The 17,475-nt window shown below is 37.4% G+C and overlaps 1 protein-coding gene across 1 annotated transcript; it reads left to right on the top strand.

Moving 5' to 3' along the window:
- Positions 1 to 54: 54 nt before the first annotated feature.
- Positions 55 to 16,060, top strand: LOC6575369. Its single transcript, XM_002001345.4, has 8 exons — positions 55 to 559; positions 3,809 to 4,801; positions 11,599 to 11,720; positions 12,126 to 12,324; positions 12,391 to 12,476; positions 12,542 to 12,797; positions 12,863 to 14,625; positions 14,690 to 16,060. The coding sequence occupies exons 2-8, from the start codon at positions 4,364 to 4,366 to the stop codon at positions 15,561 to 15,563; spliced, it is 3,738 nt and encodes a 1,245-aa protein (XP_002001381.1). The 5' UTR covers positions 55 to 559; positions 3,809 to 4,363; the 3' UTR covers positions 15,564 to 16,060.
- Positions 16,061 to 17,475: the final 1,415 nt, after the last annotated feature.

Here is a 17,475-nt window from a genome sequence, read left to right as displayed (position 1 = left end):
CCTCCCATTTGATGGGGTATTTACGTTGTCAAGTGCGGCCACACTCGCCAAATTAATTGTTCAGATTACAGACAGAAACGGAGCTTGACGTGGGTTCGCGTCGCGACTTGTTTGTAAACGATTCGCTAGTGCAAATATAAGCACATCTAATAATTCAAAGAAATATAAAAATAGTAAAAGTTGTCGGCACTTTAAAATAAAGTTATTTAAGCATCATAAAATGCATTGTATAAAACGTTATAGTGAAATGATGAATTGGTAGTTGTCCAATAAATCTTCATACATACCCGTATGTGTATATTTGTGTGTGTGTGTGAGTTTACAATTGTATATAGTATGCAGTAAACAAGACGAGCGTATTATTTAGTGAAATTTTTGCTTCCAACTAAATTTCGGAGTTTTCAAAACGACAACGAGCAAACGGTTTTTTGCGTTAAATTTTGTGCTTGTGTTTTCATATTAGTACAATTGCAGCCAAATAGCGCAGACAGACGCATACATGTATATGTGCATATGTATACACAGCGTACTTATTGGATTATAAAAACGAAAATAACTGGTAAATAATGTTTGCTTAAGATATTTTATCAGTAGGGAAAATATATATTAACAAATTCTTTGGGTGGGACGTGTCTCGTATAGTCATAAATATAAACAATCTTGCTTAATATGCATATGCCTGCGCTTAACAATATTTGTGAAGGCGTGTGCATTCTGCGAGTGTGTGTGCGTCAGTGTGCATGTGCATCTGTGTGTGGGTTTACATGGTACATGTTTCGTTCTCTTTTCTGCTGCATTTTCGTCGGAAGCGGTTCTGCCATAGATGATGTGACCTTTGCCTGGGACAGTACATCAATATTTCCCAATACAAATTATATACATATATAATTTGACCACAGACAAAAACTAAATATACATTTCTTTTATATGTTATAATTATATATTTGGTTTGTTTACAAATACATATTCATAAGATTTGCTCTGGTTTTACCCCGTTATGTTGCTCCACCGCCTCTTCTGTGTACGTGTGTGTGTGCTTGTGTGTGTATATGCTTGGAATGCTGTTTAATGTGGATGGCTGGCTACATGCACTTATTTTTGTAAGCAGCGGAAATGTAAAAATAACACACACACATTCTCACAAGCACACCAACACAACACTCGCGCGCCGACGATGCGGACGGAGCTCAGTCTTAGTGTCTGCTATTTTCCCCAATACCAGCGCTTTTTTCGTTTGGTGGAAAGCCACTTTTCAACGGAAAATGCAAATGCTGCGACAGATGTTTCACTTATTATTATGTGAATCCATTCATAGTCACACTCATACATATAAACCAGCATTGTGTTTGTTTTCGTTGTGAGATGTTTTTGTTTTTGTGAATGTGTATATATGTGGCCTGTATATATATGCTTACATACATTCATATGTCATATGTGTAGTGCCACTATTTGAAGTCAGTGATTCAGTTGGTTCTTATTGGATTTCGGATCGGTGCTAATGGACAAAAACCATTGAAATATTTTAACATTCGCATTTTGCACTTGCTTTGTTAGCTGCATTTACTCTGCTTTTGCGCTTTCTTTTGTTTTCTCTGCTATGTCTTCTAGTCTAATTTATCTTCCAGTCTCCATTCTACTTGCAGTTTATGGCGAAATTAAACCAATATGTTAATTGGCGATAGATAACGAAATAGATAACATGCCGGAAAATATGGCAAAGGGTAAATAAAAAATGGGGTATTCTGGCATTGTAAAAGCAAAAACAAAAGCCATTTTATACTCCATAAATAAATTTTTTTTATGAGTTTAAGTTCCTTTGTGGGCCTTGTTCCATTTTTCCATTTTCTTTTATATTTGTTTATTTTTTCACAATTCTTTGCAACGCTTTGTATTCGAATTAACCATATTTCATTGACATATTACTTTTGCTCTTTTATTTCACTGCAACAGTTGCTGGAATGAAATATAACAGGGTATTAGATGAGACATCATTTGTACTTTGCTTAGATGAGAACTATCAAAGAATGCATTTCTGACCAAGAAAATAGTTTCCCGACTGAGTCAGTTGACAAAAAAGGCTAAATCTGTACTGCGAAATTGCATTTACTGCGCCTAGAGCATCTCAATTTAGCAATAGAAAACGCTGCACACGCCGGCCAGCATTGTACAGGGTATTATTGGCAATGGCAGCCGCATTCCTGCTGATGCCTTTAAGGCATGAATTTGCTAGCTGCGCACATACCTAGTTAGCCTTGAACTTTGCATTCATTTCAATGCTATTAGCCGCCGTGCCGCAGCATTTTAGGTAAATTGAATAAAAGAAAATTGAATCATTTATCATATTTACTTTTCAATTTAGGCACTTTGTGTTAACCCTAGCGAGGCAGCTAACTGAGCTCAAACAAGTTAACGTTTAGCCAGCACTAAATGTAAGGGATCATTCTGTTAGCTAACAGAGTATTGTGTACTAAGCCTGAGTCTGCACTGTTATATAACAGAGTACAGAGTAACAGAGTACAGTACTCTAGTCTAATAAGAATTTGGCTAATTTGCCTACACATTAGACGAAAGAGTCAGCAACAATAAGTAAGTAACATAGTCGTCGAGTCTAATAAGGATTTGACAACTCGAAATATTTCAATTGCTGGCAAAATTTTGTATGCCCAATTTGTTTGCTAGTCTATTTTTTCTGCTACTATCTTATCGCCAATTCACTGATAAAAAGGTGCAAATCAAATTGCTAGCTTGTATTGCTGTTGTTGTCGTTGTCTTTGTTGTTATTGTTTTTCGTTGATAATTTTTTCTATTTCTCTTTTTGATTAGAACGGAAAATAACAACAACGTTGTTATGTCATCATTAATCAGGCAGGCGGTTAGCTAACATTCTTTTCCAACTTCTGGAAAATTTTAGCATTTAGTGGCATTGTAAATCTAAAATATACTGGAACTACTCAAAGTCAATGACAAAAAAAAAGAAAGAAAAAAAAAATGCTTTACGTAGATTGTTAGCAATGTTTATTTTTATCAGCATTAAGAACGTTAAAATGAACGTGTGTTTAATCGCAATAAAACGAGTGTTCTTATCAAAAGCAAACAGCTCTAAATTTACTCTGCACAAATTGTACACATAAAATTACTAAACAAATAAGTTAATGACACGTGAGAGTGCTTCAGCCGGGAGTGCCGGACTAGTGAATACTCTTCTTCTTCTTCTTCATCTTTTATGCATACATAAGAAATAATATATGTGAAAACACATTCAAACACACGCACACACATACACAAAGGCACGTGCCAATTGGGATTTGCTATGGGAAATTAATTGCTGAATAGCTTGTGTTCCAGTTGGACTTTCCTAATCAGAATTTCGATGTGTGATAACGACATGCAGATGTGTGTATTTGTCAGGTGTCACATGTGCTTGCTATAGCCTTTATTTGCAATTTCGAGAGGTTGCGAGGGGAGGTATTCAAAATCAAAAATATATAAAATCCTTCTATTCTTTAGAGAGTTAATTAAAATACCTACGCTCAAAAATTAATATATCAATAATAAGGGAATTAGTTGAGATTTTACAGCTCACAAGATTTACATGAGATTATGCCCAAATAATTATAATGTGAGCTCGATATCGATTTCATTTTGTTTTATGCTAATAATTTAACAAGATAAGAGAGATAAAAATAAACCACCAAATAGGAGCTATGTGGGGGAAGTTAGGCCTGACTACCATCAGTTAGTTATAATCGATCTAGTATTTAATCGTTTACAAAATTGTATATTCATTTTTTAAATTTTTCTTCCACAGAATTGCAAAGCGCTTTCGATTCAAAAATCTTCCAACAAGATTGTGCCAAACGTAAAATTCACATGAAAATATCTATCACAGTTGCTGGAGTTTCTCGTCATTTGAATTATCCCAAATTTCCGTTTTCCGATCGATTTTCATATCCTTATTTATATAAATACCAATAGGGTTTTTTTTTTTTTTTTTTTTTTCTTGAAAGTTTGTTAAATGATTTGGCCAAATAAGTATAAGAAATTGATGAGCCTCAATAAGAGAAAGTAAATAAGTAAAAAATTTAAGCGTCCAACATAAAACATTTAGAATATTCCGTGTTCGCGTTAAGGCTCAGTCGCCGAATCTCTCGAATCGTGGCCAATGTAATTTCAGTGAAGCTACGCAGCTTTAAGGAGCTGCCGCTTACCCAAGGCCATCATCAGCCATCGGTTTACCCTTACCCACCTGCCAAATACTGCAACAACAACAACAACAACAGCAGAAGCGTCAACAGCGAACGCAACAACAACATCGAGCACAAGCGCCAACACATCTAACAAAAATACTTCATAGCTGATAATAATGAATCTGAACCAACACAGTGGACCTGGTCCCCCAGAGAGCAGCACCACTACCACCAGCAGCACCAGCTGCAGTAGCAATATTAACGACAGCACCAATAATACTAACAAGTCTTGTGATCAAGTGGACGCATCGCCGAATCTGTGGCGAGACAGCAGCACATCGGGCATGTGTTCAGTGTCTCATAGAGTTGGCGAGCCGACGGCCGAGCTGTCAGCGGGCGGGCTCAGCAATAGTGTTATTACTAACACTAATTGGAGTACGAAAAGCACCAGCAACGACCATCCACCGACATCTGTCATGCGGACAATATCATCGGATCGTCTGGTCACTGGGTCCTCATGTCGCGCTCTACGTACTGCCGTCTCCGCATTATATTCTGTCGACGACTTTGTTAAGGAAAAAATCGGTTCAGGGTTTTTCTCCGAAGTTTACAGGGTAAGTACGAAACCATAAGCTAACACTTTACAATTATATTATATTTATACATATATTTTGAAAGTATTATTTATAATATCAGTTAGGGTATTTGCAATTAGTATATAAGCTCTATATTATGTTGGGTTTATCAAAAAAAATCATAGCCTGACTTTCAAGATGGTAAACTAATTACATTGATGTTATTGTAAAGTCTGGAAGTTGAAGTAACATTCCAATAAACTAACACTGAAACAGAAATATACCTAAGCACATCTTCAAAGGGTACAGGGTATATAAATACAATCATAAATTTCACGCATTATATTTACGCTTTTCATTGATAGATATTTCACTTCATTTGTTGAATTTCAGAAGTGAAAATAGTTATTTTTAGGCCTTTTATATGATATATAATTAATTTAATTTATGCTTTCTAATGCTTCGAATAGCCAATGCCACAGACAATATTCGCGTGCGAATTTCTCAATGCATCTTATAAATAATATTGCTGTACAGGCAGCAGCAGTCCATTGCCTTTTATGGTATTTAGTTTTTACCATTGTGTGTATGTTTTTCTCTTCCAGTTACGCATAGACTAATTAACAACATGCTGTGGGACGTTGGCTAAGTAGCTATATTGTCTGGAGTGCGTTCACTTCACTTCTCTCAGTTTAATTCAAAATTTCCCAAAATAACTTTAGTATAAGTCGTTAGTATACTCAAAGCTGGGACTGATTGTATTTAAGGGATTATTCAACTTTATGCTTGAAATTGGGCGATAAATAAAATGGGTTAGATTAATGCAAAGTTGAAGTAGTTACAGTTTGAAATGCATTTCTGAATGTCTTGCTGAAATCTCATGATAACTAAATGAAAAATGTCATACTATTAGTTAGTTAGCTATTTAATAAATAAATAAATAAATAAAATAAAATAATAACTAGAAATAATTAGTTACTAAATGAGGCCTTTAGCTTACTACTATAGCTATATTAGGTTTTGTATAGCCTATAATAAATTATATTTGTACATTGCCATAAATGTTACAGTTAATCGTAGCAATTCAAGCATGGCCGATTGTCGAAACAAAATATTTTTCATTAAATGATAAGGCATTCAAATTTAAAGAATGCCTATCGATCGATCGTCTTGCTACGTGCTAGACCTTACGACTGTATATCGTGCGGAAATTAAGCGCAAAATACATGAGTTGCATTAATGCAAAGTACAATTAGGCAAATTTTGGAATTGAGTTCAGGGTTTCAGATACTAGCGACTCGAGAAGGGTAATTCAGGGCAAGACTTTTGTGCAAATGAATGAGAGATATTTAGAAAAGAGTAAACTTAGTAAATCTAACAACTGTATAATAGTCATTGAAATATATATATCCCGTATACCATATGTAGTAAATCCTTTTTACTTATGTTCATTAAGATGATCCATTTAGTCATAATTGATTTGTTGTTACTTTAATGAAAGACTCTAGGCTCAAGTTTCGAATATGATTCCCCAAATTGAAGAAAACAAATAATTTCCCATGTTATATTTACTATTGTAGTTTATGAAGTTTATGTTAATGTTTCCCGTTTAAGCTTACACCTGAAGACTCATATACACCGTGTTCATTTTTGTGTTTAGAGGTATTAGGGTATGACAGAGTCGGGCATTCCTATTGATCTATTTAAATTGAAAGCCGTAAAATATTTACAGTTAATCTTCAGTGGAGTTGTCAAATCGAGTTCGAACAAAAAGAAGCAACAAAAATTGAAAGGAAAATACATTTGCATAACAAATAACAGAGTTTGGCAAAAATAGTAAAAATATTTAACGCACTAATCAGCCGGCAAAAACACTTTCAATAACAAAGGCAAAGCCCCATAACACAGCATTGAAAACTGAAAACTGAAAATTGAAAACAAAACAAAACAAAAGCAACAAATGCCGCGGCGATCGAAAGTCTGTTAGAGGCTTATATAATATGGTATAACCACACGTTATAGATCAGTACCGTAATCGTTTGTTATGGCCGGCCGTTGCCAATGCTTTGTTTTAAACTGGGATCTGCATATTTATATTGCAATTGAAATATATATAGCAAATATTTATACATGTTTATCAAGCCAATTTCATTATGCATCGGTGTGGCCTTGCCCAGCATTAGCATATAAGATCAAATGTCTTGTGTTTTAGGTAAGACGCGATGTTGCCCAAGATCCTATAAATTTCACAATGAATTGGGGATTTCAGCCGTTGTCCGCTGATTGCCACACACCCACAAACATTATCTATTTCTGTTCTACGCGCGTCTCACGTCGCGTGCTATAAGCCACAATTTCTTCGTTTGCCTACAAATTTTCAATAAATTTGTGAATGTGCCAAAAATATAAATTTTGTTTTTGCTGCAGTCTTTTTAATAATTTTTATGAGACAGCAAGAGGGCAGCAGGCGGGTATGCTCGACCTGGGGATACCTTCGCTTATGTCCTTACTATATTTAAAATTTTAATATGTTGTTTAAAAACGACTTAGAGATACTCTCCACCAAAGTCTGTTTGAGACCTTTTAGTTTATGAGAGATTTATAGTTAAGATTCTGACTAGAGTGACTAGAGTCATTCCATACAGTTCATAGAAACAAATGTAAAGCAAGACAGCCAAATGCGTGGAACCAATATACTCGTTACACCTCCAGTGGAGGAGAAGAACACCTCAATTTGTGACTCAAGCGCACACTCACGATGTGTGAAAAGTAAAAGAGATCTCAACATGAAATTCACGAAACTCCCCCATATAAATATGTTGTCCGTTCAACATGGAAAAGTAATTTCTTTGTGAAGTGCTCTGCCTTCTTCAACAATATGTTGTATATACGATAAGCTTAAGCATTTAATCAACAATATTTCAAATATTTTTTTTTTGTTTTTCTAACATAACACAACAAAAGCAAAAACAAAAACAAAAGCAAAGGCAATTGATACATACTTTCTTTTTTCCCGACACGCAATAATTAAAAGAAAAGACTTAATGAATCAAAAACAACAAAAATATTCGTGTATGGGAAGTACGGGGGTACGCCGGTTATTGTACTTTATGGAGGTCTCATATGCTTTTATATATATATAAATTATATTTATATATATGTATATAGATATTATGGATAATTTATTGCCATGAGGTTTTTCAAAAACAAAGTGAAGAGCCAAGCGCAGCTCAAACAACTCCAGTTCAAACTCTTAACAATAAATATTATTTTCTCACATTTGAAATGTGAAATGTGAAATTGAATGAGCTCTAAAGCGCAGCTTAGTTGTCTGGCATGCCTCTTGCCCACGGCCCGAACTGTGCAGCCAACTGTATTTATATATACATACATATGTATGTATGTCGTATGTGTGTATATGTATCTCATCTTGAATGGAGTAAAAAGCAATTATTTATTTCTTATTTCGTTGCCTGTTGCCTGTTGCAGCATTTCACATTTCACTTTTATTCATCGATGTTACAGTTAACAACTGATAGATATATTGCCAAAAATACAAACAAGTTTTTTCTACCTTGAACTCTATTGAAAGCGGAAAATATTTGAATCAAATGTATACAGAGAAGGGAGCTGGAAATTTAAGATTGAGCGCCTAATTGCTTGTATTATCGATTCCTTATTTATGCTTCATATATATTTTCTTGTCTATCCTTTCAAATTATCGATGTCTTTTTGCATTTATATAAAAATCAATATACAGCTTTAGCTATAAAGCCTTAAGTAGCTGAAGACTCATACAAGTATACTTATCATATTTATGTCTGTTAATACATTATCTAAAAAATGGTTAGGAACAACTGGGTAAAGTACAGGGTAGTTCTTAGCTTAATCATTCCCGACGGATGTCATAGAAGCAAAGTTTTCGAGCAATTCTCTATGACAAATTGGGCATGACTCAAATAAGCGTAATGTTAATGGGTTTATAAAAGTATCCGAACTATGCGTGACAGATTTGGTGACTCAAATCTCCATACCCTGTACAAAAATGCTGACAACTACTTAGCAACGTATTCAACAAGTACTTCAAAGCGGCATTCGATTCACTTAACAAGAACACAGATTATAGCTAATAGATTGTGTAAAAGCCTTAATCTGAAGAGCAAATTGGTAGAGTGATATGGGATGTATATATGTGAACGTTGGTTTTTGAACAAAGGGGACAGAAGGGGGAACAGAAAACGAAAAACCGTTTAGCCATCGTCATACTTACGTCGCATACACTTGTTTCTAAGTGATTGTTGGCTGTGGCAGAGCTCACTTTGGCGTTGATGAGTTGCACAACTTAAAGTAGTGGAAGCATGTCCAAAACGACGAAAAGCAAGTTGAACGTCTAGATACAGATACTAGAGGCAACGCGAAAAGCAAAAAAAAAAAAAAAAGAAAGAAAGCAAACTGGGCCAAATTCCATTCTGGTCGGACGAATGGCTAACTGTTTAGTTTTGCTAATGGTTACGACCTCAATCAACTGCTCAGAACTGGGCAACGGTAGCGACACTCGACGATCTTCTTTTCAAATACTGGTCTACAGATATATATATATATATTAATATATATATAAATATAAATATATATAGATTTAGTTAGTATTCACATGCCATTATATATTTATAATTATAGAACCCTACATGAAGAGGTAACGGTAATGAAACTTGTTATGAGAAAAGGCATTACTTAAATTGAAATAATAATTATAAATAGAGAAAAAAGAATTACAGTGAATGATCCAGTGGGCGCTAACGACTGCATAATACTCGTTTATGGCTCTACAAAACCACTAAATTCAGTAAACAATAGAGCGTGGCAGAGTAAACAATGCAGAGCAGCTTAACTCAAGCACTAAACTAGCTGAAACTAGCTGAGCTGGAACTACTCTTAAAACTGTTTAGAATACAGTTTTGTTGAACCTGTCATATTCATATATTCAATTTGGTTAATCTTAATAAGTTACTTAGACTGAGAATGAGCTAAATTTTGATGCTTCAAATGTAGGGAGCTTAAATAGGTAAGAGTAGTGAATAGAGGAGTTTATATGGAATGAGAGAAATATAGAGGTATAGATGACTATAGTGAGTATATATGGAACTTTTAGTAGAGCCTAAGCAGTATATATTGAGAAGTACATATAGAGAGAATCATATGCAGACTTGAGAAGGACATAGATGAGAATATATCGAATTTTACACTTTCTACTAAATACATACATACCTCCGTATACTTATTCTTTGATAACATGTTAACTACATATGTAGTTAGATCCAGCCTTAAAAGCAACATACCTAAGATAAAGTAATCTAATCGATCGATAATCTCATTTAATTAATCTAAAGTAAAGTTATCAACCTACACTCCCATTTAGCATATTTACGAGATGAGAGTTATATTGGGTAGGCTGGAGTGTATATTCCAACTTTGAAGACTCTCAAGCTGCAAGCTTCATTTATATAGACGAACTCTAGATAAGGCCAATATGCTCTCTGCATGAATGTAAATGCAAATGAAAAGCATATTTGGCGAAAATAGAATATGTCAAGTCTGTAGACCGTCGTAGGCCGGACAAAAACCGATATACTCATTTCATCATAGGAAACGCGCATAACTAGTCTGATAGTCTGATAGGCATGGGATTTCGTAGGGTCAGGAAACGTTTGAGCAATGCATGCAATGATTGCCACAGAACGCAAATGTGATTATTTGACATTATGTTTTTTACCATTTCATTAGTGAAATGACTTCAATGAGATGTTGCTTTGTGCAGCGATTTAAAAATTATATGTATATATAAAAAAAAAACACGTTCAAACGAAAATTAAGTTGAAATCGTATTAAATATTTGTTAACAGCAAAGCAAAATTGCATGTGGAAATAGTTAACAACAGAAAAATGAAAGAAAAACAAAAAATAAGCTAAAGAGTTGGCGATGCAATCGATTTGAAGCGTGGTCAATGCCGCCATATGAAACTTGTTTGGCCATTTGGGAATATCCCCCCAAATGAGACGAGCAGAGCTGCAAGCCAGCCAAGTAGCCAGCCAACTAGCCAGGCTGCAACTAAATTGTACAGCAGGCGGGTTTTATTTGACTTTTTCTGCCGCTTTTCGTAACCTGCTGTCAGGTTCGCTTCAGATGGACGTCTCAGGCGTTCGACTGGTTTTTGAGGCTGTTGTTAACTTTACTGCTCAATCTTGGTTTTTGGCTGTTCAAAAAGGATGTGTTTTTTTCTGTTGAGTTGCGGCATTTGGCGACGTCTTGTTGTTTTTTATTTCCGCAATGGCCATTCCTCAGCGAGTTGAAAGTGAAACTATCAGCATGAGCAAACAAGTGTTTAAGTAACAGCCATTACCATCACCCTATTCAAAAATGTATACATGAGGTGCGTTATGTCATAAGAGGCTCAAGAATTGCCTAGCGATAGAGCTGCTGATATATCGGGGACTTGAAAACGTTTTTAATGCAACTGAAGATCTTGAATTTCGTATATTCTTTGCTTAACTACTATAATGATAATGATATATGTATATGTAACCTAAGCAGCTGATATTCCATGCAGCTCACAGATATTGACATATGTATATATTTATATAAATAATTTCATTTGCTGTTGGTAATCATTTTCCTATTAACCAAATGTAATGTAAAGTATTTTTGTTTAGGTATTAAATTTTGCCAACAGCTGCACTCTATTTTCGCGGATGCAACTGTGTATATATCTATTTAATACGTCTTTATGAAATATATATAATTAATAATCGTTTCCTGCTGCTTCTTCTGCATTATTTAGGTCACTCATCGCACAACTGGACAGGTGATGGTGCTAAAAATGAATCAATTGCGCGCCAATCGACCGAACATGTTGCGGGAAGTGCAGTTGCTTAATAAATTATCTCATGCTAACATACTGAGGTGAGTGCTTCAATACCCTGGACCACTGAGCAGTGCTCATAGGGGGTATGCGGTTTTGTAACTCCAATTAACGTAAAAGACTGTAGGCGTTGCTGCTCTAGAGTAAATATATAACTGGTTTAGCTTCTATTAATCAGCTTCATCAAATGAGCTGCTGCTCATCTGACTTCGAGCCTGTCAGTAGTTTGCCTCTCTGTATTTGTATAGGTCTTTCTGTCCGTCTGTCTGTATGAACGTACTCAGCTTAAGGCTAATCGATATGTTTATTCCATAATAATATAAGAGTTTAATCTGATCAAATCTAATCTAGTACTTAATCTGAGCTGTTTCCTGTTTTTCATATAATTGAGAAATATGTATATAATTTATTTCATATACTAATTTCCACCCTCAACTCTTTTCTAGTTTCATGGGCGTGTGTGTGCACGAGGGGCAACTGCATGCCCTGACGGAATATATCAACGGCGGTTCACTTGAGCAGCTCCTGGCCAACAAGGAGTTGCCTCTCAGCGCCGCGCAGAAAGTAAGACTGGCCCTTGGTATATCGAGAGGAATGACTTATTTACACGATGCGGGCATTTTCCACAGAGACTTAACGAGCAAGGTAGGATTGCATTGAGAAATTGTCCAACTAGAGCTGCAATTAACAAGTTGATTTCGTTTCTCACAGAACGTGCTTGTACGCCATTTGGCAGATGGTCAATACGAAGCTGTTGTGGGCGACTTTGGATTAGCAGCTAAGATTCCAGTGAAATCGTAAGTTCATAAGTTCTTTCCATCTCAGTCTGCTTTAATTAACCAAATACATTACACACTTGCAGGGGGAAGACACGCTTGGAGACAGTTGGTTCGCCGTACTGGGTCAGTCCGGAGTGTTTGAAGGGCCAGTGGTACGATCAGACGAGCGACGTATTTTCATTCGGAATTATTCTGTGTGAGATCATTGCGCGCATCGAAGCTGATCCCGACCTGATGCCGCGTACAGCCTCATTTGGTTTGGATTACCTGGCTTTTGTCGAGCTCTGTCCCATGGACACTCCACCTGTATTCTTAAGGCTGGCCTTCTACTGTTGTCTAGTAAGTACTCTAGGTATAGATTGATAGATAGGATCTAGAAGCTAAAATTTCCTTTCTAATTGTAGTACGATCCGAAGAGTCGACCCACTTTCAGTGATGCGACTAAGAAGCTGACACTACTTCTAGAGAAGTGTGAACAGGAGTCGAGGTGCGCGAGTCCATTGAGCTCGTTGGAGCTAATCAATTGCTCGCCGATCGGCAGTGATATAGAGAGCGCAATCACATTGGCCAACACGGCGTCGTCAACTGCCGAAAGCATATTTACAGCCCCGGCAGGTGTGCTGACACCGCGCTACCAGTGTGACGTGGATGAAGATGGATTTCGATTTCCCAGTACCGGAATTAGCTGTAAATCAGCCTCGGCAGCTATGCCGGGCACACCCAACTGGTTGGCCGACAGTGCTGAATATGACGACGAACATATTTTGAAATCGCGCGTTCGTCGCGCCACACAGAAACTAGAAGCTGAAATTCTACTTCATCGTCGTTCGCTCAGCGAGAACATAATACACTTTCCGCTGCATACGTCGCCCAGTGACAAGGCGCGATGTCATCAAATGCAGCGGCAGCGATCCTCAACGCACTCGCCGACGCCGCCGCGACAAGTGGGCGATCCGCAGACAGCGACGGTCCTTTTACCAACAACAGCAACAACAACAACAACGAAACTGTCGGACTCACCATTGATAATTCCACTGGTGCCGGCAGTATTGACGCTGCGCAAGGTCGGTGAAACAATGTGCCTTAAAGATCCGCAATACAAACCGACGACAACGAAGGACCCCAACGGGGTGAAACCGAATCCGTTTACGACGCTAGCGCAGCTCCGAGGCGTCAAGAAGATACTGGGCGCCAATCCAAAGACATACGCAGCAGGCGTGGGCGATTTGTTCAGCTCGTGCTTTGAGATGTCAGCGCCGTTTTTCAAGGAGCTCGTCGCAATGCAAGCCAAGAGTGCGGCCACAGGCACAGAGCTGGAGCCCAATCCGAGCGGTGCGCCACCAATAGCTAGCTGTACCGAACCAAAGAGTCTACCAGCATCCCCGAAGCTAACGCGTAAATACAGCGCTATCGAACTGAAATTGCCACAGCGAAACAGCCATGCTGCCAGTGTAGCCAGTGAAGCTAGTGAAGCGCCGGCAGCGACTGCGCTTCCCACACCTGTCCTGACCGACATCGACGACTGCGACTATTGCAACTCGGAGGGCGAAGATCTGGACGGCGGTGGCAATTGCGCAGACGCTGAATCGAGCAGCGACGACAGCGCCGTCCGTCCCTCGGCAATGCCAGTGGCACGCAAGTACCGCGCCAACTCTCTCTACACGCATCCGCTTTTTCGAGGCAGCAGCGGAACTATTATGAAGTACAGCAATAGCGAGCTTGAAGTGGCGCCCTTGCTGAAGACAAGTAATTCCGCCAATACATTAACGTCATTGAATTTAACCACAACTGATATGATTTCGGGCAATAATCAGGTTGAGTACGGCAAGGAGCTGTCCCAGAGCAGCTTATCGGAAAAGGATGCTGCCTCGAAATCCCCCCCACCCGAAGAAATCCCAGCTACTGTTCCTGCACCCACAGACTTTGAACTAAACGGACTGAAAAATTCGTGCGACTTGCTGCCGACCAAACGAAATTTGACCCGGCGCGACTCCATCGAAAGCGGCTTCTTCTCGTGCTTCAACGAGGAGTCAGATGCAGCTACCACAAACACCAGCTACACGCGGCAGCTGTGCGGCATCGGCTCGCTGGTTGTTGGCAATGGCAGCAGCAGTAGCTGCTGCTACGACCAATTGAAATCACTGAACTTGGCTAGTAACAAACTGAAGTAAGTGCACGTTAAGCATTTGCGCGTCTGTACAAATATTAATTAATTTGTGTTTCGTTTGCAGTGATAAATTGGCGAGCCTGTGTCGATGCTGCTACTATGCAACGCCTTCGTCCACTAGTGCCATGGTGGCTGCTGCTGCCGTGACGCCACAACAACATCACAGCGACTCGCCCACAACGTCGTCGTCCGTGCTGTTTATCGATAACGAAGCTACAGCCTTCACGGGTGGTGGGAATACATCGTCGTCGACAGCACTCGACTCGACGGACGAATTGGACGCCGAGATTATGGCACCGCCCACGCATCATCGGCGTTACACCTGTCACCATTCGTTGGTGAGTGGCGACTCACAGATGACGGCGACGACAGCTGGCCTAATCAATCGATTGGCACTTGATTCCGAAATACACTCGCTGCTGCAGCGCAGTCCGTTTGCCACCAATCAATTGCTCTACTGCAAGAATCGCACTTCCTCCATCTACACGGACAGCTCCGATGACATCAGCTCCGACTCGCTGCTGTGGGACGATCGTTCCTTTACCGCATTGCCAACTACGCGGTCCGCACAGATAGCCAAAATTGTGGAGTACTTTGAGAGGAAACGACAGGAATCACTGCCCGCTTCAATGTGCAATCGCAATGGCAACGGCAGTGTGGCAGCTGCTGTTGCTGCCTCAGCGCTGGGGTCCAACTATCTGTCATACGACTCACATAGGTATTCGGACTTTAAGCGGCACCTAAGTCCCGACTCGATTTGCTTCGAGCTGGACAAGAAGCCGCAACAACAGCGTATTATGGTCTGCGAAGGAGCTGTTAAATCAAAATTATCCATTTTCGACAAGAAAAAGCAACAGCAGCAGCAGCAGCAACAACAACAACAACAACATCAGCAGCAACAGCAACAACAATCAATGGGAAATGGACAAGGTGGTTAGCCATATTCGATAAGAACATCAAGTTTTATCTTTCTTAAGCGATTTTCAAAATGTTGGCAGTTTTTTAATTTTAATTTCGGGATTGTGTCTAGGAAAATTTCTATAACATTTGAGAGCTGGATCAGAATATATCAGAGTTTGCACACGAATTATTTAGTGGTATAGAATCATGGTACTCCACTCTATCTGTCTCTCTGTGTCTGGTTTCCAATTCAATTACGATAATTGTTTCACCGATTAAATGTTAGCACCACATTACTACTATTTAACATACATACATATAAAGATATATTTTTATAATAGAACTAGAATTTAATAATATTTAGGCTCTTTCAAATCATCGTATCGTATGTTCCCCAAATAGTATGTATAAATTTATTCTAATTTCGGAACATTTTTCTAATACTTTGTACTGGTTCCTAGTCCTATTTAATTTATAAATTTATGTTACAAATCTATGCAAATGTAGTAAATAATTATACATATACATATATATATATATCTGTCTATTCAATTGAGAGAAAAGTATTTATTTACATTAATTTAGACGCATAAGACTTCCAAAAAACAAAACAAAGAAAGGCATTGCTGTTATAATTATATGTACATATGTATGTATATCTCTACATATTTGTATTTCATATATCTGCGATCTATTTGAATGGGTCGCATTAAGAGTATATAAATAATAAAAGAAATGTATAAAAAAAAAAAAAAAAAAAAACAAAAAACAAAAAAACAAAAACAACAAAGGCATGCAAAACATACATATAACAAAATACACAATAGTCTTCATTAGGCATATCTCTTTGATTCCATTTCCTCAGACTAAACTTGGTAGGTATTACCAATCGACGCCAATTTATTACATAAGATCTGTCTTCCTTGACAAATCAATCGAGTTCAATTATATTACAGTTTAGGTAGATGCAACAGATATCAGATATTATTAGCAACTTTAAGATTTACATATGTATTACAAATCCAGTGCGTTTTGTACATATGTACATATGTAAGTATGTATTGGTGTATGATGTATGTTTTGACATTTTGATGTATACATTGGATCTGGGTAGAGTGCAATTTAGAATATATACTTGATATATTACAAAAATATTAAAAATGCATACTCAAGTAAATTATTTATATAAATTTTTAATAATTTAAATATTGTAATTGTAATTATCTATTTCATTGGATTTGAAGAACCTCCATTTATATCTATCAAGCATACGATCCGTTGACTTTAAATTCATGGTCTATTGAGTATATAAAAGCGCTATCATCATTTTAATAGCACACCTAAGACTGAGTCTAACTTTTTCCAATTTCATGTGCTAGATTCTTAAGAAATAGAAAAAGTGAAAAGCAAGTCATTCTATCTACATAGCATAAGATGTCTGAGGTGTATAAGAAGTATAAGATGTATATAACTATAAGTAAGAATAATTCAAGCATATGTAATTGAACACTAAAATCGTCCAAGTGAGCAAAGTAGATCATCACCATCCATGGCACACAATTAATTGATATGTAACTAAAAAAAAAAAATAAAAAACATCTAAAATATCATCTGTATATTGTTTTAACATTGAATTAACAATTAATAATCAGGCACATCAATATTTAACATTGATTGCACAATTTCATATTCATCTTAAAACATGTGTCAAGGGCGGACACCTTAGTCCTTGACTAACATTGCAATTTAAATAATATTTGAAGTATTATTGTTCGTATATCAACAGGTTGACTCTAGTGGGTTCTCCAACCTATTTGATAGCTTTCGCGCCATTGTTCTCAGCAATCGATTAAAGTAAAGCATGTAAACAACATTGCAGCCAATCGACTATAATCAGCTGTAGATAACAGCCCTGTCATAATAATGTAAGAGCAGTTTGATAGGCTTAAC

This window comes from Drosophila mojavensis, unplaced genomic scaffold, assembly GCF_018153725.1.
Source record: "Drosophila mojavensis isolate 15081-1352.22 unplaced genomic scaffold, ASM1815372v1 contig_231, whole genome shotgun sequence".
NCBI classification, from domain to species: domain Eukaryota; kingdom Metazoa; phylum Arthropoda; class Insecta; order Diptera; family Drosophilidae; genus Drosophila; species Drosophila mojavensis.
This window is presented reverse-complemented; position numbering and strand designations above follow the sequence as displayed.

Coding starts and splice junctions, on each gene's coding strand:
- LOC6575369 (XM_002001345.4), top strand. CDS start 4,364: ATGAATCTGAACCAACACAGTGGACCTGGTCCCCCAGAGAGCAGCACC. Junction 11,721..12,125: donor TCTCATGCTAACATACTGAG/GTGAGTGCTTCA, acceptor ACTCTTTTCTAG/TTTCATGGGCGTGTGTGTGC. Junction 12,477..12,541: donor GCTAAGATTCCAGTGAAATC/GTAAGTTCATAA, acceptor ACACACTTGCAG/GGGGAAGACACGCTTGGAGA.